Source organism: Panthera uncia (genome assembly GCF_023721935.1).
Source record: "Panthera uncia isolate 11264 chromosome B3 unlocalized genomic scaffold, Puncia_PCG_1.0 HiC_scaffold_1, whole genome shotgun sequence".
Classification (NCBI taxonomy): Eukaryota; Metazoa; Chordata; class Mammalia; order Carnivora; family Felidae; genus Panthera; species Panthera uncia.
The window spans coordinates 78,131,036-78,157,128 of NW_026057582.1; the positions used below are offsets into that span (position 1 = coordinate 78,131,036).

General features: G+C 35.2%; 1 protein-coding gene across 3 annotated transcripts in view; it reads right to left on the reverse strand.

The window, feature by feature from the left end:
• DPH6 (diphthamine biosynthesis 6) overlaps positions 1–26,093 on the reverse strand; it is a 343,777-nt gene that overhangs the window by 64,086 nt on the left and 253,598 nt on the right. For all 3 annotated transcript variants that reach the window (XM_049613292.1, XM_049613294.1, XM_049613293.1), the window contains 2 exons: positions 9,753–9,826; positions 5,756–5,874 (listed from right to left, as the gene is read on the reverse strand). In XM_049613292.1, the coding sequence (XP_049469249.1) occupies positions 5,756–5,874; positions 9,753–9,826 (193 nt within the window). The remainder of the gene's footprint in view (positions 1–5,755; positions 5,875–9,752; positions 9,827–26,093) is intronic.

The following is a 26,093-nucleotide window of genomic DNA, read 5'->3' on the forward strand; positions in this document are numbered from 1 at the left end:
TTCTTTCTTTCTTTCTTTCTTTCTTTCTTTCTTTCTTTCTTTCTTTCCTTCCTTCCCTTTCTTTCTTTCGTTCTTTCTTTCTTTCCTTCCTTCCCTTCCTCTTTCTTTCTTTCTTTCTTTCTTTCTTTCTTTCTTTCTTTCTCTCTTTCAAGAGAGAGCAAGAGCAGAGGGAGGGGCAGAGGGAGAGGGAGAATCTTAAGCAGGCTCCACACTCAGCATGGAGCCTGACACAGGGCTCAGTCCCATGAATGTGACAGCATGACCTGAGTAGAAATCAAAAGTCGGATGCTCAACTCACTGAGTCACCCAGGTGCCCCCTTTTTTCTTTCTTTTAAGTAGCCATTTTAATTAGCTAGTGTATCAATTGCCCATTCTATTTTCAGTGACACTACTGCTCTGAGACTGTTAATAAATATAGTATGTCTATGAAATATTTTTTGTCCATTTCTGTGCATTGGTAGCAGTAAATATGTTTCTCTAATTTAATTCTTCTGTGGTCAGAGAACATACTTTGCCTGATTTCAGTATATTACACATACTGAAATTTCTTTTATGATCCACAATATGGTCTATCTTAATGAATGGCCATGTGCATTTGGAAAAAATATGTAATTTGCTGTTAATGGATGGAGTATTTTATAAGTGCTAACTAGGTCAAACTGGTTGGTAGTGTTGTTCAAATTTCCTACATCCCTAATGATTTTCTGTCTACTTGTTTTAGCTATTACTGAAGAGAGACATTGAAAGCTCCATGTACAATTGTGGATTTGTCCAATACACCTTGCAGCAGTTTTGTGTTGTAATATCTTAAAGCCCTGTTATTGTTATATAAACCTTTAAACTGTTATGCTTTCTTGATAAATTGACTCCATTATCATGATGAAATGTCCCTCTTTATCCCTAATAATACTCATTGTTCTAAGGACTACTTTGTCTGATGCAAATATAGCCACTTCAGCTTTCTTTTATTAGTGTTACAACATCTCTTTCCATCCTTTCAGTTTTAGCCTATGTTTCTATAATTAAAGCACATTTTTTATACAGAGCATATAGTTGGGCCTTGGTTTTTTGTTTTTGTTTTTTTCAAATCTGAAAATCCCTCCCTTTTGTTTTGAGGGAGTAAGATCATTTATATTTAATGTAATTATTAAAATTATGAAGTCTGCATCTACCATCTTATTTTTGTTTTCTATTTGTCTCATCTGTTCTTCTTCTTTTTTTTTTTTACCCTTTCTTGCTTTCTTTTGGATTATCTTATAATTTTTTATTTACTTTCCATTATTGGACTATTACCTATACTGCTTTATTTTTTAATAGTTGTATTATTGTAGGGATACTTGGGTGGCTCAGTCAATTAAGCGTTCGACTTTGGCTCAGGTCATGATCTCACGGCTCCTGAGTTCGAGTTTCGCATGGGGCTCTGTGCTGACAGCACAGAGCTTGGAGTCTGCTTCGGATTCTGTGTCTCCCTCTCTCTCTGCCCTTCCCCCACTCACGCTCTGTCTTTCTCAAAAATAAATAAACATTAAAAACAATTTAAAAAATAGCTGCATTATTGTTTATATCTTTAAGCTATCACAGTCTACGTTCAAATAATATTATACAACATCATGTATTATTTAGAAATTTTACACACTATACTTTCATTTCACTATATTTCCCCCTTCTGTTATTTGTGGCACTGTATATATTTTACTTCTCATTTGCTGTCAACCCCACAACATACTATTATTTTTGCTTTAAATAATCTAATACATCTTTTAAAGAGATTCAAAAAGTAAAATAGATTTAGAATTTATTTACTTTAAAATAATTATTTACTCTGCTCTTTATCTTTTTGTAACACTGAATGTCATAAATTTTTTCCTTTTGTCCAAAGAACTTTTTAAAATATTACTTGTAATGCAGATCTGCAGGTGATGAATTCTCTCAACTTTTGTACTATCTGAAAATGTCCTTATCTGACCTTCATTTTGAAATCTATTTTACTAGGTATAAAATTCTTGGTGACATTTAGTGATTTTCAATACTTTAAAGATGTCTTTTCATCATCTTCCATAGTTTGCATAGTTTCTAAAGCAAAGTCTGTTAACACTTTTATCTTTGTTTTCTGTATAAAATTAATCTTTTCACACTGGCTGCGTTTAAGATTCTCTCTTTACCACTGGTTTTCAGCAATTTGATTATAATGTGTTGTGTTTTTCCTCTTTGGATCTGTAGTCTTATAGTTTTTATCAAATCAGGAAAATCTTTTGGCCATTATTTCTTCAAATAGTCTCCCATTCCCTTTTCTGGGACTCTACACTCAAGTTAGGCTGCTTGATATAGTCTCATAGCTCGCCAATGTTGTGTTAATTATTTTCAGTCCCTTTTTTGCCCTCTATGTTTCATTTTTGACACTTTCTATTTGTCTTCAAGTTTATTCAGCTCTTTTGCAATGTCTAATTGCTGTGCATTGTTCATTTCAGATAATGCATTTCTGAAGTTGTATTTGGGCCTTTTTATATCTTTTATCTTCCTTGTCACAATCCTGTATTTTTCTACTTTTTTTGAACATACTGAGCATATTTATAAGGGCTGTTTTAACTTCCTTGCCTGCTAATTCCAAATCTGGGTCTATTCTGATTGATTGCTCAGTATCAATCAAATGTTCTTGCTTCTTTGCATGCTGGGTAATTTAGATGCAAGGCACAGTGAATTTTAATTAGTGTGTACTGGATTTTATAGTATTCCTTTAAATAGTTTAGGATTTTGTAGAATCACCATCTGATCTAGTAACTGTACTGCTGGGTCTTTATGCAAAGAATATGAAAACATTCATCTGAAAAGATATATGTACCCCTATGCTTACTGCAGCATTATTTACAATAGCCAAATCATGGAAGCAAACCAAGTGTCCCTCCATAGATGAATGGATAAAGACGTTATGGCACACACACACACACACACACACACACACATACATACACACATACACACAACTACACACACACACAGGAACATAATTCAGCCAGAAAAAAGGAATGGAATCTTTCATTTGCAACAACATGGATGGACCTAAAGGGTATAATTCTAGGCAAACTAAGTCAGAGAAAGACAAATACCATATGATCTCACTCATATGTAGAAATCAAGAGATAAAACAAATAAACAACAAAAAAAGAGACAAACAAACAAAAGACTCAATTATAGAGAACAAATCAATGGTTACCAGAGGGGAGATGGGGTGTGTGTGAAATAGGTGAAGGGAATTAAGAATACACTTATCTTGATCAGCACTAAGTAATGTATAGAATAGTTGACTATATTGTCCACCTGAAACTACTATAACACTGTATGTTAACTGTACTGGAATTGAAAAAAAGAAAAGAAAAAAAAGAAAAAAATAGTTAAGGATTTTGTTTTGGCATGAGTTAAGTCATTTGTTAGATCAGGTTCATAGCAGCCCTTAGTCTAAGGCTCATGACTACCAAGGTGATACCTGTTTACCTCAAGTAGTTGACATAGATATATATTTACTGACATGGAAAAAAATCCCTAAGACACATTGTTGAGTAAAAAAGTCAAGTTGCCAATCAATACACAGATTATAATACCATTCATGTAATATATTAAGAACCCCATAAAACAATCATAGGATTTCGACTCATACATAATACATATACAAAAGAAGTGACATAGACAGATGATCAGTTATTACTCTGGTATATACCTTGGGAAAGGGAGTGCCTGGAGGAAGAGAAGATAACAGAAAACACATGGAAACTTTATATACAAAAATTTAATATTATGTGGCTAGAATGTTTTCATGTACTACTCACATAATTAAAAATAAGTATTTCTAAAAGGCAAGATTCTTCTTAAATACAATGTACACATCGTTCTTCAAGTAAGTCTAAAACTCAGAAACTTCTTAAAACACCAAGTTGTTAATGTTAGATTTCACGAATTCACTGATGGTTACAAGACACCAAGGTTATGTGACACAGTTATCAGAAATACATTTTTATTCACCTATGTAGAACCCTTTTCTAAGACCACTCTATAATCTAATAGGCCACAAAACTTTGCTGAACCCCTCTCCCTATAAAGATCCTTTTGTCCCACTTTTTGATTGAAACCCTTTCTGAAAACTAAATGGGCAGGGTGGTGGTAAAAAACTTTGGAAACCTATATCGCACCATTTACACATTTTTGTGTCCTTAGAAAAAATGTTCCACTCAAGAAACCTTTCTTAATACTGTTCTCAAGAATAACTTTTATCTTTGTATACCTTTAGGTAATCAATAGAAACTATGTGCTATAAATGTTAAAATCAGATCTATACTTTTGTCATTGGAATGATAAAGACAAATTAGCTCAGTGTTACACTTTATCCAAAAGTTTAATACAGTGAAACACCATCTCTAACCCTTACTTAGAGGTGCACGCACATCCACACAGACCAGTGAAAAGACACACAATATCAGTTACACTATAATAGAGGTGTCAGTAAGGTTATATCCTATGGCTCTGTCTTGCTAATGAGGTAGGTTCTCTCTGGGTTGTAATCCATCCTATTCTCCAACAGTAAAAGTGACAGAATATGTACTGTCCAGTGAAGTGTCACATGAACTTCATTACAGAACTAGGCAATCTTAGCAAATCCAAAAGAGAGAGCAAGAGACAAAGAGAAAGCAAGAGAGCATAATCTGTATAGATTTACATAGAAACTCAAAGGACAAATATATCTATACTGAGAATTTCAGTCATGGGTTGCTGAGCCATCTTTTCTCAAATATGAGAACACTCACCTTGATCTTTCTCTTTTTAAAAGCTGAGAAGATCAACTTCAGGTTCTTTTTATAGGACCTTCCATGAAAGACAACATTTTAACTTCAACAAGGAGAGAGTAGATTGGTGTTTACCAAGGAGAAATATTATGAGATCTTTCTTTTAATGTTGTTTAAAATGTGAATTTGTCTTTAAAATCCTCCACAGCTTGAGACCTCGTTATTTCAGAGATCAGCAATGTAAACTCACAAATGAGGTACATGATTTAGTCTTTGAGAAACCTGAGGCTCCAGGGCATTTACTGTAATAGGTTTGTGAAATAAATGCATTGAGCTAAACCCATTGAAAATGAATATTATTATAAAAATTCAAAACAACAAATGAAGTGTGTTCGTATGTAATATCCATATTTGAATCACATTACCACCTGCCCGTTGTGTCTATGCTAACTGATCAAATGACAGTCTCTCAATTATAATCTTCTTACCATCCCCAACAAAAACCTACTACTCTGCTTATTTTGGACACTACAAAGCCAATCATTCTATTTTAGCATATTCAAAATATGTTTAAAAAAATAAGAAAAATATCACATGTTGTGACAAATATAGATTTTAAGAAGCTTAAAAAGAAAAAGAAAGAAAGAAAGAAAGAAAGAAAGAAAGAAAGAAAGAAAGAAAGGTTTTTTCCTGTTTCCTGTGAACCTGGGTTCCCAATAGTATAAAAAGACCTTAAATCAAAGGTCCGTAATGCTATAACAATTTTAGAGGCAGTTACACATTTAAAAAAGAATATGATGAGGCTCATTTGTAATCACTTTGGTAAATGGTCAAAAACCCATCTTAAACTTCCCTCTACTTCAGTTGTGATTCCACACTTTTACATTTTAAATTATTCCTCCTTTTCTGTTGTAACTGCTTATTAGTGAATACAGATTATCTGTGTGGTAACAGACAGCTCCCTTGAAAGTCTGGCTACATACCCAAAGCTGCTACTTTGATGATGATTGCTTGAATGTTAGATGATATCATCTCTCGGAGCAAATCTTCCTGGTTTCTCTGCCAAAGGTAAGCTAAAGGCTGGAGATTAAGCCTTTTACACCTATAAAATAAAAAGAAAAAAATCAGATGATATCTTAATGTTCTATACTTGGATCCATAGCAATTACTTTGATTTTAAACATAATGCTTCTCTCAAGGATTTTAGCATTTATAATGCTTTAAAAAAACACGTTTTGCATAATGAAGTTTATATATACAACATAAACATATTTAATTTCCACAGGCTATGCATAAACAGATAAAAATGAAATCTCCAGGCAGATTAGAAATATTAATTTTAGTAAGGCTCTAAGTTTAGAAATCTATGCTAAAAAGCTTCCAAATGCCAACGGATGCTTATTCTTGTTTTTAGAACTTCCTTGGGTATCAAAACTGTGAAGCATATGCAAAATAGGCAAATCAACTTATCCTAATAAAATAATCATATATTGATTAAATTTACAATACCTATGGTTACATGAACTATTCTTATCTACCAACTTTGACATTTTTAAAAAGAATTTGACTCTGAGTGGAAAAAAAAAGAACAAAAAGTACAATATATTGAGCACCAAATATGCTGTAGGCATTGTGTTACATATTTTACATTATGGTGCAGCAGAAAGAATATAAGTTCGAGTCAAGACAAATGTGGATTTGAAACCTATCCCTACACTAACTAGCAACATGACTTTGACAAGTCAATGAAACTCTAGGTCTTTAGTTTCCTATTTCATAAATAGGAACAAAAATATTTCCTTTCAAAATTCTTGAGAAGATTAAGAAATTAAAAATTGAAGTCATCCTTTATTCCTTTTGTTTTGTTTTGTTTTGTTTTTCCTTCATATTTGTCATCCAATCTACCCCAATACAGGACAGAATCATTCCTCACCAATACCACTGCGAACACCCTGGGCTGAGCCACCGTTATCTTTTGGGTCAATATCTCCCTAAATTCTTTCCCTGCTTCTACCCTTACCCTTTTAAAATCAGTTTTCAATGCAGCAGCCAGTGTGATCCTTTCAAAACATAAAACAGATTATGGGACTCCTCTGCTCAAATCTCGACATCACTCCTTGTAAAAGTCCTTGCAATAGACCTGCATGGATCTCACTCTGGTTGGTTCTCATACCTCACCTCCTACTACTTTCCCTTCGCTCCAACTACCACCATTGGACTGCCCACTCTTGTCTAATATACTAGACATGCTTCCTACCTTTTTCACTTATTTCATGCCTTTGTTTAAATGTGACTTCCTCAAGAAGGATTATAATTGATTAAAAGTAATATAAATAAAGAAAATAGTACAAATGCCTAGATAAAATAAATATTCAAACAACGGTAGTCAAAGCCAAGTGACTTGCCCAAGTCACAGCATAAGTGGCTGAAATCAGATTTCAAATAAAAAACATAGCCCTAAAACCCAGTGTCTGTAAGTTTGCCTGGCTGACTAGGCCACAATGATCTCTTTTTCTTTCAGAAAATCCCAATACTTAGTAAATATACCACGTTTGGTCATTTACTCATACATGGCCTTAAAAATATCACTGCTTTTAGGAGGGCCAGGGTAGCTCAGTCGGTTGAGTGTCTGACTCTTGATTTTGGCTCATGGTGTTGTGGTTCGTGGGTTCAAGCCCCACGTCGGTCTCCACACTGACAGTGAGGAGCTTGCTTGGGATTCTCTCTCTCTCTGCCCCTCCTCCTCTCTCTCTCTATCAAAATAAATAAACTTAAAAAAAAACATATATATCACTAGTTTTTCCATGTATACATACCCTTTCAAAGAAACCAAAACCGTCCTACTGCAGACTGTTATACATACTTTGTAAAATATCCCAGAGCATCTACAGAAATGTTGAGGAAGTTAATAAACACAAAAATAATATAACTGAAACTACCCATGTAACAAAAGTATAATTCTAGCTGTCCTCTTACCAGTGTTTAATGCCTACCTATGAAACTGGGCTCTCTACCTCTTTTAAAAAGCTAAGATTTTTTTTAATTGAAAAAACCTTATTCCACCCTTATCTTTATTGTAAAATTCTTGATTGTTGCTTTGATAACCATAACCTTTTGATTATTTCTAGACTTAAGTCAAACTTTTTTTTACCTATTTAAATTCTTTAACAGTTCAAAATATCATGACTCAAATACACTTCCTCTGTAAGTCACGACTGCAGTTGAGCTGTGACATTTATTAAATACTTTATATATTAAAAATACACTGATGCAATACAAACTACAAATGTAAGAAACGCTAATTGAAAACTGAGTTTATTATAAACCAACAGACTCCCAGTAACATTGCTTTAACATTTTTAAGGATAAAATTATTGGAGATATGCCTAGTGGTACAAAATCTGGGTATTTTAACCATGTGTTGAAGCGTATCTAGACTGTTTTAAGAAAAATCTTGCTCTATCTATGGGTATGCTATGGACCTTTCTCCCATGTAAATGTAAAGCAGCCTCTTAATCAGGAGCACATTTTCATTTGGCTTTTAACTTTCATAAATAAATGTCAGCCCCATCTACAGTTTGGCTACCCATTAAACCATGTGGGCTTGAACTTATTAAAAAACACAGATTTGTAAGCTAAATAATTCTCAGAGAATGTGACCTAAAACTTGATGAAAATAGTATTTCCAACATATGGTTTAAGGGCTATGCAATCCATCTCCATTTGTAGATCAGTTGTTCTCAAATGTAGGCAAGTAGAACGTAAGGAAATCTTTTTCAAATTATACATATGACCTCCTCCACTTCCACCTCCACTCTCCCTTCTCTAGAGATACACACCCCAAAATAGGAGATCATCATAGTCCCCTTCATTTAATTATGCTTTGTCCTATATTTCCTCTGTTTACTTTAAAACTTCTGGATTTTTAAAAAATGCTTTACTTTTTTTTTTTTTTTTTTAGTAACCCCTACACCCAACACGGGCCTCAAACTCACAACCCTGAGATTAAGAGTCACGTGCTCTTCGGTCTGCGCCAGCTGGGCAACCCTAAAAACTTTGGACTTTTGACTGCCTTGAATTCACTGTAGAACTAGAAACAAAATAAATGCAATAATAAAAATAAAACAAGTTTTCAAGTCAATTAATATGCAAGTTTTTGATGTGATAGTTGATACGAATGTTTCTTTGTCAAGAATTTGAAACAATTACACAAATACAGTCCTTATGTGATTTGCATTTATCCTTTTGGATGGCAAAATTACTTATTTCTAGGTCAAGTTGTGTGCAAGATTAATACTGGAGTCCACATTTTCTTTTTGCTAATCTAATTATATGTAAAGTCTCTATACAGTATTTTATGTATCCAGAAACTAAAAATGAAAAATAAATTCATGTGATCTTTTGCCAAGTGAACATTAAATAATCAATATTATCACTTGACTTCATGGTTTTTGAAGAGATCAATGGAATGGATTATTTTGGTATTTGGAGATACAATATTTTACCAACCTTAGAGGGTGAGAAAGATGGAGAGAGCAATAATCTAAAAAGTCCTTGAAAGTTGAATGACTTTGTATATAAGTATTTTAATCACATGAATATTTTTGGCCAAGAACTGAATTCTAAAGACCAAAAAAGGAATGATTCCTTAATAAGCCTTTTTTTTTTCTTTAAAATATCACTGTATTCCTCTTATTAGCTCCTGATTTTTATTACAAATGATGATGAGTTAAAAGGGATTAAACAGGTATACTGATTCAAATAAGGAAACACTGAAAATAATACTTTTGATTTTAAAAAATCTTTGTCTTGATTTTTTTATTGTAGTTTATTTTGTTACTTTGGTAATATAGATAGTTCCATGAGATATGTACAATATCACATTCTATTTATTATTTGGATACAACTATATTTTCATTTATTCACATTCTTAAAATACATGTAATTTTTAAAATACAGGAGAAATTAATGCTCTCTTACACATTTTCTACTCGAACACGCTGATAGTCAGAAAGTATAGCACCTACTGATATCCCCTCTACTTCTTCTTTTTCCTGAAAGTAAAAGAAAAAATATAACTTTAAAAATAAACATGTGGCTATGCATTATGCTCTGAAAGTTATAAAAGAACTGGGTCTCATCTAGAAAACCATTTTGAAGCAGAATAATTTACGAAAATGCAATCCACATTCAGAAAAAATAAATACATGTATTTAAGTCATACTCTCAGCTGTGTGGAAAGTAATTATTCTTTTTACTTAAAATCCAAATAAGTAGAGACCATTTTCTGTGAAGAAGGCAAAGATTTAGACGGTACTTTCAAGATGTTTCCTCACTAAAAATATTTTTAAAGACTCAATGATGTTCAGTGAAATTTTTTGAGAAATTTCTATTTTTTCAGACTGAATATTTATTTATTTAGTTATTTATAATGTTTATTTATTTTTGAAAGACAGAGACAGAGCACAAACAGAGGAGGACCAGAGAGAGAGGGAGACACAGAATCTGAATCAGGCTCCAGGCTCTGTGCCAGCAGCATAGAGCCCGATGTGGGGCTCGAACTCACGAACCGTGAGATCATGACGTGGGCCGAAGTCGGTCACTTAACCGACTGAGATAACCAGGCACCCCAGAATGAGTAACTTGAAAAAAAGTAAGCAATGGCATAAGTAGAAAAGGGGACACAATGATTTTATCTGTATCTCCAGGAAGCAGAGATAATAGAGCCATTACTTGGATAATGGTATAGCACAGTGGAGAAAGAATTCTATGATGAGAAGAAAGCAATGGATTGCTATCAGCAGAGTTACAACTGAGAATACCCAGCACTACATCTAACAGAATCTCACAGGAAAGAGGAATAATCTATCCAGTGTGCTCATTAATGAGTTGGAGGAAATGTAAAGTCAAATATGATCAAGTTTGCAAATGATACAAAGCAAGGATGGGTAATAAAAAAAAAAAAAAAGGAAGAAACGAAGATCAAACATGTACATGGATGGATATGGAGAATTTGGGGATTTGGAAGGACGGGTTTAAGATGAGATTTAATGTAGAGAAGTATAAGATAGTACACTTACAGAAGAATAATACATAATACAGGTATACACTAGGAATCTGTTACCTAGAAAACAGATATGAAGACAGTGACTGGAGGGTAATTACTAACAACAAACTAAATAGAAATTCTCTGAATAGGCATAAAAGAAAATCCATCCTGGTATATGGAGTACGGAAGAAACTACTTGAGAGAGATGACTTCATTATTAATACTCTTTCCATACTTGGAAATCTACAAAGAAAAGCAATCGTGTTTCACATAAAAACATATGTAATACTTCAAGGCATATTGAAATAACCAGTGTGTCCTAATAGGATGCCATAATAAATAAACAAAATGCGCAACAAGAATCTCTCAAGTCTTTGGAAATAAAGACAATTTAGAGTTTCTCCTCCAAAATGAGAAAGAAATATCTGCCCAAACATCCCCCAAATATGATTCTATTACATAAGGTTTACAAAAACAAAAGCAATTTCCTGTACTTTCCTAGTTTAGCAACATTGTTAGAGCATTTGCTTATAACCTTTCTCTTCACTTCCTAGCCATTTTCTTTTCATAGAAGTCATTGTATTCTTTAGAAAAAGTCAAGACATGGGGCGCCTGGGTGGCGCAGTCGGTTAAGCGTCCGACTTCAGCCAGGTCACGATCTCGCGGTCCGTGAGTTCGAGCCCCGCGTCGGGCTCTGGGCTGATGGCTCAGAGCCTGGAGCCTGCTTCCGATTCTGTGTCTCCCTCTCTCTCTGCCCCTCCCCCGTTCATGCTCTGTCTCTCTCTGTCCCAAAAATAAATAAAAACGTTGAAAAAAAATTTAAAAAAAAAGAAAAAGTCAAGACATAGTGTTCCTAAATAAATATAAACATGGCAGGTGCCCGTGTGGCTCAGTCAGTTAAACGTCTGTCATCCAGCTCTCCATTCAGGTCATGATCTCCAGTTTCGTGAGATCGAGCCCTGCACTGGGCTCTGTACTGGGCTCTGCACTGGGCTCTGCACTGGCAGTGCAGAGCCTGCTTGGGATTCTCTCTCTCTCCGCCCCTCCCTCTCTCTTTCTGTCTCTCTCCTAAACGAAATAAATAAATAAATGCAAATATGTCATAGATCACAGAGTAGTGAATAGTGTCATCAAAAGATCAAAATCAGTTATATTATTCCTATATCATATAGTGGTTTACATGAAGTTTTGCCATAAGAAAATATAAAGGACTAAAATTATATATGTATATGTGTGTATTTCTCTATACATCAAGGAAACAAAGATAAGAGGTACTGGTACTTTTCTGTTTTAACTAAGTCACGCCATTGTCAAAATAAAAACTGGCATTGACTATCCATTTAAAATGTGCTATCATTCTATAATTCTCATTTAATGTTCACCATAACCCTAAAATAATTATTATTTAATCATTCTTAGTCTACATACTTTCTCTGGAATTCTCTTCTCTTTCCATCTCTTTTATTTTCTATTTGATAATACCTAATTAATCAGCTGTAGAATCATATACCAAACTGAATTTGGACTATCCTTCCAAACTAGGCCTAAATATAGATCACTCATTTAAAAAAATTTTTTTTAATGTTTATTTATCTTGAGAGAGAGAGAGAGAGAGAGAGAGAGAGAGAGAGAGAGAGAAAGCATGAGCAGCGGAGGGGCAGAGAGAGAGAGGGAGACACAGAATCCGAAGCAGGCTCTAGGCTCTGAGCTGTCAGCACAGAGCCCAATGTGGGGCTCAAAATCACGAACCGTGAGATCACGACCTGAGCTGAAGTCGGATGCTTAAATGAATGAGCCACCCAGGCACCCCTAAATCACTCATTTTTTAATGTGAGAATCATTTTTTATTAATTTTTAAAAATTTTAATTCCAGCGTAGTTAACATTAAGTGTTACATTAGTTTCAGTTATGCGATATAGTGATTCAGCAGTTTCATATATTACTCAGTGCTTATTGAGATAAGTATACACTTTAATCCCCTTCACCTATTTCACTCCACCCCCTGTAACCATCTGTTTGTTCTCTATAGTTAAGTCTATCTGGGGGTTTGTCTTTTTTTTTTTTTTTTTCCTGTTGGTTCATTTGTTTTGTTTCTTAAATTCTACATATGAGTGAAATCATATGGTATTTACATCTTTCTCTAACTAGCTTATGTCCCTTAGCATTATTCTCTAGCTCCATCCATGTTGTTGCAAATGGCAAGATTTCATTCTTCTTTATGGCCAAATAATATTTCATTATATATATAGTATTTCATTTTATATATACATATATATGTATATATATATGTATATATATGTATGTGTGTGTGTGTGTGTGTGTGTGTGTACACACACACACACACCCCACATCTTTATCTATTCATCAATCGACAGACACTTGGGCTGCTTCCATAGTTTGGCTACTATAAATAAAGCTGCAATAAACATAGGGGTGCATATATCCCTTCAAATTAATGTTTTCATATTCTTTGGGTAAATACCCCATAGTGAAAATACTAGATCATAGAGTAGTTCAATTTTTAATTTTTTGAGGAACCTCCATACAGTCTTCCATGGTGCCTGCACCAGGTTGCATTCCCACCAAAAATGCAAAAGGAAAAAGAGCCCTTTTCCTCCAAATCCTCACCAACATTTATTTCTTGAGTTTTTGATTTTAGCCATTCTGACAGGTGTGAGGTGATATCTCATTATAGTTTTGATGTACATTTCCCTGATGATGAGTGATGTTGAGCATCTTTTTGTGTGTCTGGCCATTGCCCATATGGATATCTTCTCTGGAGAAACATCTGTTCATGTCTTCTGCCCATTTTTTAAATGTTTATTTTTATTTTTAAATTTTATTATTTTTAAAATTTACAACCAATTAGTGAGCATATAGTGCAACAATGATTTCAGGAGTAGATTGCTTAATGCCCCTTACCCATTTAGCCCCTCCCCCTCCCACAACCCATCCAGTCACCCTCTGTTTGTTCTCCATATTTATGAGTCTCTTATGTTTTGTCCCCCTCCCTGTTTTTATAGTATTTTTGCTTCCCTTCCCTTATGTTCATCTGTTCTGTGTCTTAAAGTCCTCATGACTGAAGTCATATGGTATTTGTCTTTCTCTAATTTTGCTTAGCATAATACCCTCTAGTTCCATCCACATAGTTGCAAATGGCAAGATTCCATTCTTTTTGATTGCTGAATAATACTCCATTGTATATATATATACCACATCTTCTTTATCCATTCATCCCTCGATGGACATTTGGGCTCTTTCCATACTTTGGCTATTGTTGATAGTGCTCCTATAAACATGGGGGTGCATGTGTCCCTTCAAAACAGCATACCTGTATCCCTTGCATAAATACCTAGTAGTACAGTTGCTGGGTTGTGGGGTAGTTCTATTTTTACTTTTTTGAGGAACCTCCATACTGTTTTCCAGAGTGGCTGCACCAGCTTGCATTCCCACCAGCAATGCAAAAGAGATCCTTTTTCTCTGAATCCTCGCCAACATCTGTCGTTGCCTGAGTTGTTAATGTTAGCCATTCGGATAGGTGTAAGGTGGTATCTCATTGTGGTTGTGATTTGTATTTCCCTGATGATGAGTGATGTTGAGTATTTTTTCATGTGTCGGTTGGCCATCTGGATGTCTTCTCTGGGGAGAAGTGTCTATTCATGTCTTTTGCCCATTTCTTCACTGGATTATTTTTTGGTTGTTGAGTTTGACAAGTTCTTGATAGATTTTGGATACTAACCCTTGTGCTGATATGTCATTTGCAAATATCATCTCCCATTCTGTTGGTTGCCTTTTAGTTCTGCGGATTGTTTCCTTGGCTGTGCAGAAGCTTTTTATTTTGATGAGGTTCTAGTAGTTCATTTTTGCTTTTGTTTCCCTTGCCTCCAGAGACATGTTGAGTAAGAAGTTGCTGAGGCCAAGATCAAAGAGGTTTTTACCTGCTTTCTCCTTGAGGATTTTGATGGCTTCCTGTTTTACATTTAGGTCTTTCATCCATTTTGAGTTTATTTTTGCGTATGGTGTAAGAAAGTGGTCCAGGTTCATTCTTCTGCATGTTGCTGTCCAGTTTTCCCAGCACCACTTGCTGAAGAAACTGTCTTTATTCCATTGGATATGCTTTCCTGCTTTGTCAAAGACTAGTTGGCCATACGTTTGTGGGTCCATTTCTGGGTTCTCTATTCTGTCCATTGATCTGAGTGTCTGTTTTTGTGCCAGTACCATACTGTCTTGATGATTACAGCTTTGCAGTATAGCTTGAAGTCCAGGATTATGATGCCTCCTGCTTTGGTTTTCTTTTTCAAGATTGCTTTGGCTATTCGGGTCTTTTCTGGTTCCACACAAATTTTAGGATTATTTGTTCTAGCTCTGTGAGGAATGCTGGTGTTATTTTGATAGGGATTGCATTGAATATGTAGATTGCTTTGGGTATTATCGACATTTTAACAATATTTGTTCTTCCTATCCAGGAGCATAGAATCTTTAAATGTTTATTTGAGAGAGAGAGAGAGAGAAAGAGAGAGAGAGAGAGAGAGAGAGTGAGAGAGAGAGAGAATGAGCAGGGGAGGGGCAGAGAGAGAGGGAGACAAAGAATCCAAGCAGGCTCTGCACTGCTAGCACAAAGTACAATGTAGACCTTGAACCCACGGACCATGAGAACATAACCTGAGCCAAAGTCAGAGGCTTAACCGACTGAGCCACCCAGGAGCCCCTTCTGCCCATTTTTTAATTTGACTGTTTTTGTTTTTTGGTGTTGAGTTTTATAAGTTCTTTGTGCATTTTGGATACTAACGCTTTATCAGATAATGTCATTTGCAAATATCTTCTCCCATTCAGTAGGTTGTCTTTTAGTTTTATTGGTGATCTGCTTTGCTATGCAGAAGCTTTTGATTTATTATTATTATTTTTTAAGATTTGATTTTTAAGTCATCTCTATACCCAACATGGGGCTCAAACGCACAACCCTGAGACCAAGAGTCACATGCTCTACTGATTGAGCTAGTCAGGCACCCCAGAAGCGTTTTATTTTGATGTAGTTGCAATAGTTTATTTCTGCTTTTGTTTCCCTTGCCTCAGGGGACATATCTAGAAAGATGCTGTTGTGACCAATGTCAGAGAAATCACTGCCTGTGCTTTCTTGTAGAATTTTTATGGTTTCAGGTCTGGCATTAGTTCCTTCATTCATTTTGAGTTTATTTTTGTACACAGTGTAAAAAAGTGGTCCATTTTCATTTTTTTGCATGTGACTATCCAGTTTCCAACACCATTTGTTGGAGAGACTGTCTTTTTACATGAGAATCTTTATTTTGACAAATAAATACCGTATACAAAATTTTAACTTAAAAAAAGCAAGTAAAAATTAACATTTACAAATTATTGTAGAAATAATAACAACAATACAAGGGTTAAAATTCTTACAGAGGAAAAATAAAAACATGTCCAATTGTATAAAGGCTCTTCCCTTGCAGGAAACAGGGATAAAGTTGAAGACTCAGTTTGGCCGTGCTGCTGAAAAATGTACAAAATAACTCAGAATAAAGAGTTGAGGTCAAGTGCTATGAACCCACTATTTGTACCTGCCTACTCTTGATCTGAAGAAAGTTAACAACTGGAGTGCAAGGCAGAGCTGATGGTAGGATAGTCAAGTTCTCCATCTGGGAGTTCATAATCTAAATATAGGCCTAACTAATGACTTGTTTAACAATCATGATTACTGCTACCCATTAAAAATCCAACCTTACCACCTACTAGCTTGGTGGTTTTGAACAAGTTACATAATTTCTGTGTTTCAGTTTCCTTATTCATAGGATAATAATAGTTCCTGTTTCCTAGGGTTACTGTGAAGACTGAGTAAAATAATCCAGATCAATAACAGTAAGCACTCAGAAAATCTTTTGTGTCATTATCATAATCTTCTTTCTTATTACTACTACTTCTATAACTACTTCTGTTACTACTTCCATTACTACTACTGGCCACCACCAGCACCACCTACTACTGTTACTACTATGTAATGAAGGCCTAACTTGACAGACAAAACCCTTCATTCCTGGGCATTAACTTCTTGCTCATTATCATTCCTCAACACAAGCCTACAAACCTGTGATGGTTAAGTTTATTTGTTAACTTGACTGGGCTGATAAAAGGTTATTTCTGTGAGGACACTTCAGAAAGAGATTATAATTTGAATTGTTAAAACTGAGTAAAGACAGCCCTAACCAAAGAGGTGGGCATCATCCAATCCAATGAGGGCCTGAATAGAACTAAAAGGCAGAGGAAGGGTAAATTTATTCTGCTTGAGCAGGGACATCCATCTTCTCCTGTCCTTAGATATGGTCACCCCTGGTTTTCGAGACTTAGAACTTGCACTGAAATTTACATCATTGGCTGCCTTCGTTCTGAGGTCTTTGGGTTTGGACTGGAAACATATCACCAGTGCTCTGGGGTCTCCAGTTTGCAAATGGCAGATCCTCCATAATCCTCCATAATCAGATGATAATCTCTCATAATAAATCTCTTTCTATACATCTTTGTATATCCCTAGTTCCCTGTGTCTCTAGAGAGCCATGACTAATACATAACCCTAACACTCAACTCTACAGTCCAGATACAACAAACTTTCAACATAGTGAGTCCTGAATAATCCAAGGGTAAGTAAGACTTCTGTTGAATCCTTAACCATTCAGAACATACTACTAACTTCGGAGAAGGCAAAACAGACCTTTAAAAGATAAAGATCTAACAGAGTCAATTTACTCTGTAAAAAAATTTAAAGCTAATAAGCTCATGCCTTGACCCATGACCTGTATCATTTGGGGAAAGAAGTCAATAAATTAACAATAGCAGCAAAATAATAGCAGTGGAAGTGTCAACAGAGAAACAAAAAGAAAATGACGACTAGAATCAAAAATGAACTGAGGCTGCATGAAGACACAGCCAGATAAATCACCTTGTGCCATAATAGAAATAAAAAAATGGATGTGCTGCAGAAAATAATTAACACAGAATGTGGGGCCCTGAAGTCTGGCCACACTCAAACCAACTTCCTATGATCTGATTCTGTGCCCACTAAGCAAACTTTAGACTCTAATTTAGGTTGCCTTGTTACTTTCAAACCCAGAAAGATTATGCTAATCCATCAAAACAAGCATTCTCATCCTTTTAACACAAATGGTCTACATTATAAATGAACTGACATTCTGGCTTAGACATTAGTCTTAAAGGAATTTGGTTTATATTAATCTATACTAGAGAGACTGATAACTTCTTGGTACATTGTCAAAACCGATCCTGGAGAGCTATACCATATTGCTCACCAAGTACTATTATCAAACTTAACCAGTCATTTAACCCTCTCCAACAATAAATGCTAACTGTCATTGTTCTTTAACTGTTCGTATAAGCAACAAAATAAGGGCATGACATATAAGAAGGGATGGTCAGCTGTATTGAGTAGCTGCTGTTGAAAGCACATATCAAGAAGTGGAAGGAAAAAAGGCTGCAAAATGTAGCCTGGGATCAAACTGTTGGGCAATGTGACCTGCATCCTGAAGGCAATGGAGAGCCCTTCCCTGTAGGAATTTTTTTTTTAATTATGTCTATTGAGGTGCAATTTACATATAATAAACTGTATCCATTTAAAGTGCACAATTCAATGAGTTTTAACAAATGTGTATATACCAGTGAAACTGCCACCACAATCAAGATACAAATCATTTTGGTTATACCCAAAAGATAGCTTGTGTCTCTTTGCAGCCCAACCCTCCCTTCACTCCTGGCTTCAGGCAACTACTAACCTGCTTTAGGTCATTACACATTAGATTGCATTTTCTATAATGTTTTCTATATATATATGTGTATATACACATATATATGGACATATATACATACATATATATATACACACATATACATATACGTGAATGATACATATCCTTTTGTATTTTGTCATATAATACATATCCTTTTGTTTCTGGCTTCTTTCACTCAGTATGATTTTGAGATTGATCCATGTTGTGTGTATCTATAGCTCATTCCTTTGTGTTCCATTTTAATCCATTGTACAGGCCATACCACATTTGTTTATCCATTCTTTTGTTGATGGATATTTGCATTGTTTCCAGTTTATTCTTGTGAATAAAGCTGCTATGAATTTTCCTAAATGTCTTTGTGTGAATACATGTTTTTGTTTCTCTTGGGTCATGCTAAGGATTTTAAGAAGATACGATCAGGGGCGCCTGGGTGGCTCAGTCGGTTAAGCGTCCGACTTCGGCTCAGGTCACGATCTCACGGTATGTGAGTTCGAGCCCCGCGTCAGGCTCTGGGCTGACTGCTCAGAGCCTGGAGCCTGTTTCAGATTCTGTGTCTCCCTCTCTCTCTGACCCTCCCCCGTTCATGCTCTGTCTCTCTCTGTCTCAAAAATAAATAAACGTTTAAAAAAAAAAAAAAATTTAAAAAAAAAAAAAGAAGATACGATCATATTTACAAGTAGAAAGATAAGACTCACAGCCTCAAGGGTACACAAGAGAGTAGAGAGAGAAGGAGCTTAGTCTGAAAGAACTGAAGAATGGAGATAAGAAGCTAAATTCCAAAAACAACTTAGAGACAAAATTAATAAAACTTGGGAACCATCAGCACAGAGACAAGAAGCACATATAAAAAGGTGGGACCAATGATTCCACTTTAAGTGACCACTAGCTAAGAAAGGAACTACATGTCTTAAAACAAAATACTGGGTTTATTTAGCTTTATGTATATTTTTAAGTTTGTTTGTTAGGTATCCAAAATAGAAAGACTATTAGGTATATTGAATACTCTGGTGCTCAAAAGAGTATAGAGAAAGATGTGAGTGTTATCAGCATATAGAAGAACTTGAAGTCGTAGGAGCAAACAAGAACCTCAAGGAGCAGGACAAAGAGCAAGAAGGTGCCTCAGTGTAAGACAGTGAGGATACAGCTAAATGTAAGGAGAAGGAGAAGAAAGAGACTTCAGTGAAGACACTGGAAAAGAGTGGTCATGATAAGAAGAGACACAGCAAGGATAGAGTAATGAATGTGTGCATAAATAGAATTTTGATGAAAAAGAAAGATAAAGCAACAATATTACCAAGTGCCTAGTATATGCCAAAATTTGTGCTAGGTAATGTGTATATCTTATCTTAGCTATTCCTTATAGCATTCCAGAATACTATTAAACTGATTTTATATATGAAAAAATAAGATTATCTCATTCAAGTTGACACAGCTGGTCAGTAGAACAAGCAGCCTTTTCACTGAGGCCTGTCTGCCAACCACACCTGTGCTCTTGCTTATATACATATACATAGTGCCACATGCTATAGAAAGTTCAACAGAACCACTGTATTTTACAATTAAGAAGTTAGTTAGTTACGACTACTGTGGGGAAAGTTGCAGTCATGTTTGATGAAAGCAAGAACAAAATATTTGACACAAAAACCATTGCCAAATTCTGCAAAAAATGAATGTCAGAGCCTCAGTAAAACAAATGACTAATCAAACAATGAATATCTATTGTTAAATTGAACACAGTTCACAGAATTTTGAGAGTGAATACAAATCAAATTACATTCCTGTCATCAAGACTGTCAAAGGCAGAGAAAATCAAAATAAAAAATAATAATGTCAATGATAGAGAAGTTAGAGACAAAGATTGGACCCTACATAGCTGAGTACATTGCTAAGCCACAGGAGCTCTCAAACACAAATGGACACTACTCAGCTTAGAACATTATCACTATCAATGATGGACGTGTTAGTTCTCCTGAGGAAATAATAGTCAGCAATGGCATCACTGAGTATGAGAAACAGCAGTGCAGAATACCATTAAACATTTGTATTAGTTACTACTCTCAACAATGCTCCAAGGTAGACTGTCATCATCTTCTTTGTTTTGTAGATAAAAAATGCTAACACATATTTACAAAGTCAGCTATGACCAGATCAGCTAAGTAGACATCACAGGGGTCATTTGTTGCTTAGATCACCCTTTCCCCCAAGCTTTGTCAATGTGAGACACACCTGTAAGACTGCTGAGAAGCTAGTCCATGCAGCTATCTGACCAACAAGGCCAATCATAACAATAGAGAGGGCATATGCAGAAGCAAACATACTCACAAACTGGTACAAACACAGCTTCATTATTACTAGCATGTGGTACTATGTAGATAAGCAAGAGCACAGGTGTGGTTGGTAGACAGGCCTCAACAAAAAACGAATTAGCAGGGTAGAAGACATACCAAAGACAGAAATTTCTACCATTCTAAGTAGTTAGCAAATTGTTCAATATCATCTTTTATGTAGAGAATTCTCCCCACCAGTTTCACTGTCAACTTTATCATATGCTACGTTCCTATACATGTTTAGGTCTTCTGTGTACATGTTCCACTGATCTATTTCTGGGTCAGCATCACACTGTTTTAATTACAGCATCTTCAGAATATGTCTGAATACCTGTTAGTGTATGTCTAATCCTTGTCTTTTTCAGTCAGGAAATATTAGTGAGCTTCTTAGACTTCTCTGCAATTACATATTACAAATCTGCACTGGACTCTTAAGGCAGAGGATTATAGTTTGATCTTCAGCAAATAGTTCTCCTACCCCCTCACTACCTCCCTTTTAGCTCTGTCATTATTTTTTTTTAAGTTTTTGAGAGAGAGAGAGTGCACACATGAACGAGCATGGGAAGGGCAGAGGGAGAGGGAAGGAGAGAATCTTAAGCAGGCTCCATGCTCAGTGCAGAGCTTGACATGGGGCTTGATCTCACAACCATGAGATCACGACCTGAGCTGAAATCAAGAGTCAGACAGTTAACTGAGTCACCCTCTTTCCTTTTGAAGCAAACTGTATTGATTTTAATTAAGCATCATCATCCTGAATACATACGTGATTTTTTCCTGCTCTTGGGAACCATTCTAAACATTTAGAAAAGAAAGAAAATAAAATCCAGAAAGATCTGACTAAGGATCATCAGCTCTATCAACCTATCAGAACTGTACCTATAGATTCTGCCTCTTCCTATGAAAATGGGCTCCTAAGCCCTAACTGCTCCTAAGTGATCCTTTGCATGGGATCCCAATACATCTAGATGGCTTAAGGGCTTTTTGTTTTTTTCTTGTACCATCAATTTTTACTCCTGGTTCATGTTCATCATTATATAATATACTGTGATAGCAGCCAAAAAACTCATGTCCTCTTCTAGGTATCATTATTTAATAGGGATAATTATTATCCTTATTAAAGTAAAACTTCAAAAGAACGTATATATTTTTCTCCATTTCCTCATCATCCATTCTCTTTTAAACCCCCTCCAGGCAACCTTGAGTTCCTATCAGTATACTAAAACTTCTCTTATCCTGTCAGTGATCACTAGGTTTGCCAAATTCAATGGGCAATTCTTGGTCATTACCTTACTTGAATTCTTCTTCCTACCTTAATGGCTATTCCTCTCTCTCCCTTACTGGCTCCTTGTCCTCTTCATTATCTCCAAAAATTAAAGTGCCCAGAGTTCAGTCCTTGTCTCTCTTCCCTTCTCTAACTATATTCATTCCCTGGCAATTTCATCTGGTTGCATGTTTTCTAAAGATCCAGGATGCAAATGTCTGCTCTAATGCCCATCTGGGTGTTTACTAAGTATCTCAAACCTGAACAGATTCAAAACAAAACTCTTGATTCAGGCACATACACTCATCACACCTAGAGGTGCTTCCATATGGCTGCTTATCTTAGGAAATGACATTGCACATATATTTTTGGTCAGGCCAAAAATCTTAGAGTCATCCATGATTTTTCTTTCCCTTATGACCCACATCCAACCAAGCAATAGTTCTATTAGCTCCATCTTCCAAAAATATCCAGAAGCCAATCACTTCTCATCTCCTCCACCACTACCACTAGTGTTAACCACCATCACTCTCAATTGGACTACTGCAATAGTTTCCTAACTCACCTCCTGAAGTCCACACTTCCTCACTACAGTTTATCTCCACAGAGCAACCAGTGATCTTTCAAAATATAAACCAGAACATGCAGCTCCCTGCTTGAAAATCCTCTAATGGCTTCCCACAAAGCTTAAGAGTAATACACAATCTCCTTTTGGATAATATACAAGGTTCTAAATGGCCTGGACCCTCCCAGCTTCTCTGACATCACCATCTACTACTATCCTGTCAGCTTATTCCAATGATCCTCATTGGACTTCTTGTTCCTCAAACATTTAAGCTCATTTGCATCTCAGGGTCTCCTTCCCTATGCCTATGAAACACTTCCTGTAGAAATTTACATGATCTATTTGGTTACTTTTTTAGGGTCTTGCTCAAATATCTCAGACAGGCCTTCTCTGCCTTCTTTCTAAAACAGTCCTCCTACTCCACTCACTACCCCTCCCTAGCCCTGTCACTACTTCCTTGCCCTGAATTTATTTTCTTCATAGCATTACCTGAAATTACATCGTATGTTTACTTATTTAATTTTTATTTATTTATTTTTCTCTCTTATTTAATTTTTTAAAATGTGTCTTTAGTTTTATGAGGGCAGGTACTTGGTCTTGTTTCACTATATCCTCAGCTCTAGAAAAGCACCTAGGACAATATTGAATATTCAATAAATATTTATAGTTGAATGAAGATGATTACATAAAATTACAACTTCAGCAATTATCCTAAACAAAACTAAGTCAATAAATGAAAATAAAAATACCACTTTGTAACATACATGAGAAAGAGTTAATGTCTTTGTCTTTCAAGATAGAAGGAACAGATTAACACCCAATAGTAAAAATGAGAAAAGATATTACTAGGTATTTTTAAGAGAATAACTACAATGACTAATTTCAACCTTCAGAAGAACAAAGAAAATACAAACTAGAATTACTTTTTGTCAAACAAATATATATATATGTCTGTGTGTAATTTTATTAAAATTTGATTAATACTTAAAGATGATTAGGATATGGAGAGTTGCATAAGCTCGTGCACCATGGATGACACTGTTGCTAGTGCATCCTTTCTGAAAACCAACCTTGCGATATGTATCAAGAAGCTTTATTATGTTTATTTTCTTAGACCCAGTAATTTTGTTTTCTTTAATTTTTTAAAAATTTAAGTCCAAGTTAGTTAACATATACTGTAATAATGATTTCAGGAATAGAACTTAGTGGCTCATTACTTAGATATGACATCCAGTGTTCATCCCAAGAAGTGCCCTCCTTAATGCCCATCACCCATTTAGCCCATCCCCCTACCCACCTCCCTCCATTAACCCTCAATTTGTTCTCTGTATTTAAGAGTCTCTTATGGTTTGTCTCTCCTTCTGTTTTTCTTATTTTTGCTTCCCTTCCCCTATGTTCATCTGTTTTCTTAAATTCCACATGAGTGAAATCATATGATATTTGTCTTTCTCTGACTCAACTAATTTCGCTTAGCATAATACACTCTAGTTCCATCCACATTGCTGCAAATGGCAAGATTTCATTCTTTTTGATCATGGAGTAATATTCCATTGCATATTTATACCACGTCTTTATCCATTCATCAATTGATGGACTTTTGGGCTCTTTCCATACTTTGGCTATTGTCAATAGTGAGACCCAGCAACTTAATATTTTACTTTCAGAAATGTAGTCAATAAAACTAACTATAAATGTACACAAAAGTTTACTTATAAGTATCTTCATCTTATTTACATTCTTCATGTAATTGGAACAAAAATTTTAAAATCCTAAAATCTCAAATAATAGGATGGTACATTAATTTTTTAAATTTTTTTTGAGAGAATGCACACAAGCATTTATGAACAAGTGGGGAACAAGCAGGGGAAGAGGGAGAGAGAATATCTTAAGCAGGCTCCATGGCCCAAGGTGGAGTCCAACACAGGGCTTGATCCCATGACTGTGAGATCATGACCTAAGACAAAATCAAGAGTCAGATACTTAACCGACTGAGCCACCCAGGCATATCCATGGTACATTTAGAAGAGAGAAGACAAAGCAGTCATTAACAAAGTATTTTCAAAAGATATATAACATGTGGAAATATTTATTTATTTATTTTACATTATTATTATTTTTAAATATATGAAATTTATTGTCAAATTGGTTTCCATACAACACCCAGTGCTCATCCCAAAAGATGCCCAACATGAGGAAATATTTATGACATAAGATTCAGTGAAAAAAATTTCCACAGATTGTGTATTAAAATATATGGATTTTTTTTTGAAATATCCATAAGGCATGGAAAGAAGACCAGAAATAGACCAAATTACAATAATGCTTATTTCTAAACAGTATTTCATTTTTCTGTTTTAGTTACAACTTTATACCTTCTCAAATACCTTTTTTAATGTTTATTTAATTTTTGACAGAGAGTATGTGCTATTGGGGGAGGGCCACAGAGAGAGGAGACACAGGATCTGAAGTGGGCTCTGAGCTGACAGCAGAGAGCCTGCCATGGGGCTTGCCTCACAAGCCCTGAGATCATGACTTAAGCTAAAGTCAGATGCTTAACCGACTGGGCTACCCAAGTACCCCACAAATATTTTTATACCATGTGTATTACTTTTTCAATTAGGGGAAATATTATTAAAAATATATCTATTATTAAAATAGATCTATTATTATTATTAAAAATACATACATATTCATCTCTTATCCCATGTGTGGACAAACTGGCAGGCAAAATTACTTATGTATTTATTAAACATTAATATATAAAACCCTACTGTGTGACCAATCCCATATTAGGAGAGGGTAAGCACATTTGAAATAGCACAGTTGTTAACCTTAAGAAACTAAAATGCTGTGAGGGATGCAGGAGAATGGGAATTTTAAATAAAATATGTGACATAAGTCTATACAGAGGATAATGAACCAAAAGAAGGAGGGGAGGAATGACTTTAGGAAATACTTAAAAAAAATTATACCCCAAGTATGGAACAATCAGAGATATTGATTCTTTGCCCTTCTTGACTATAAGAACACAGATAACTGCTCCTATTACTGTCTTCCTATATCCTCCTTAATAAAGCATTTATGTAAAAAATCCACTGAATATTTTTCTTCAAAGAAACAAATCTGACTCTAACAAGAAATTTATATATAACTTATCTGCTAACAAACTGACATAATTCTAATTGCCTATCTCCATTTGGTATCTGATTGTACGGTTGAATCTTCTGTATTAAACAACCAACAATCAGGCAGCCTAATCTGCCATTAGTCCTAGTCTAATCGCTGGAAGAAGTAGAAACATGGACCTTCCC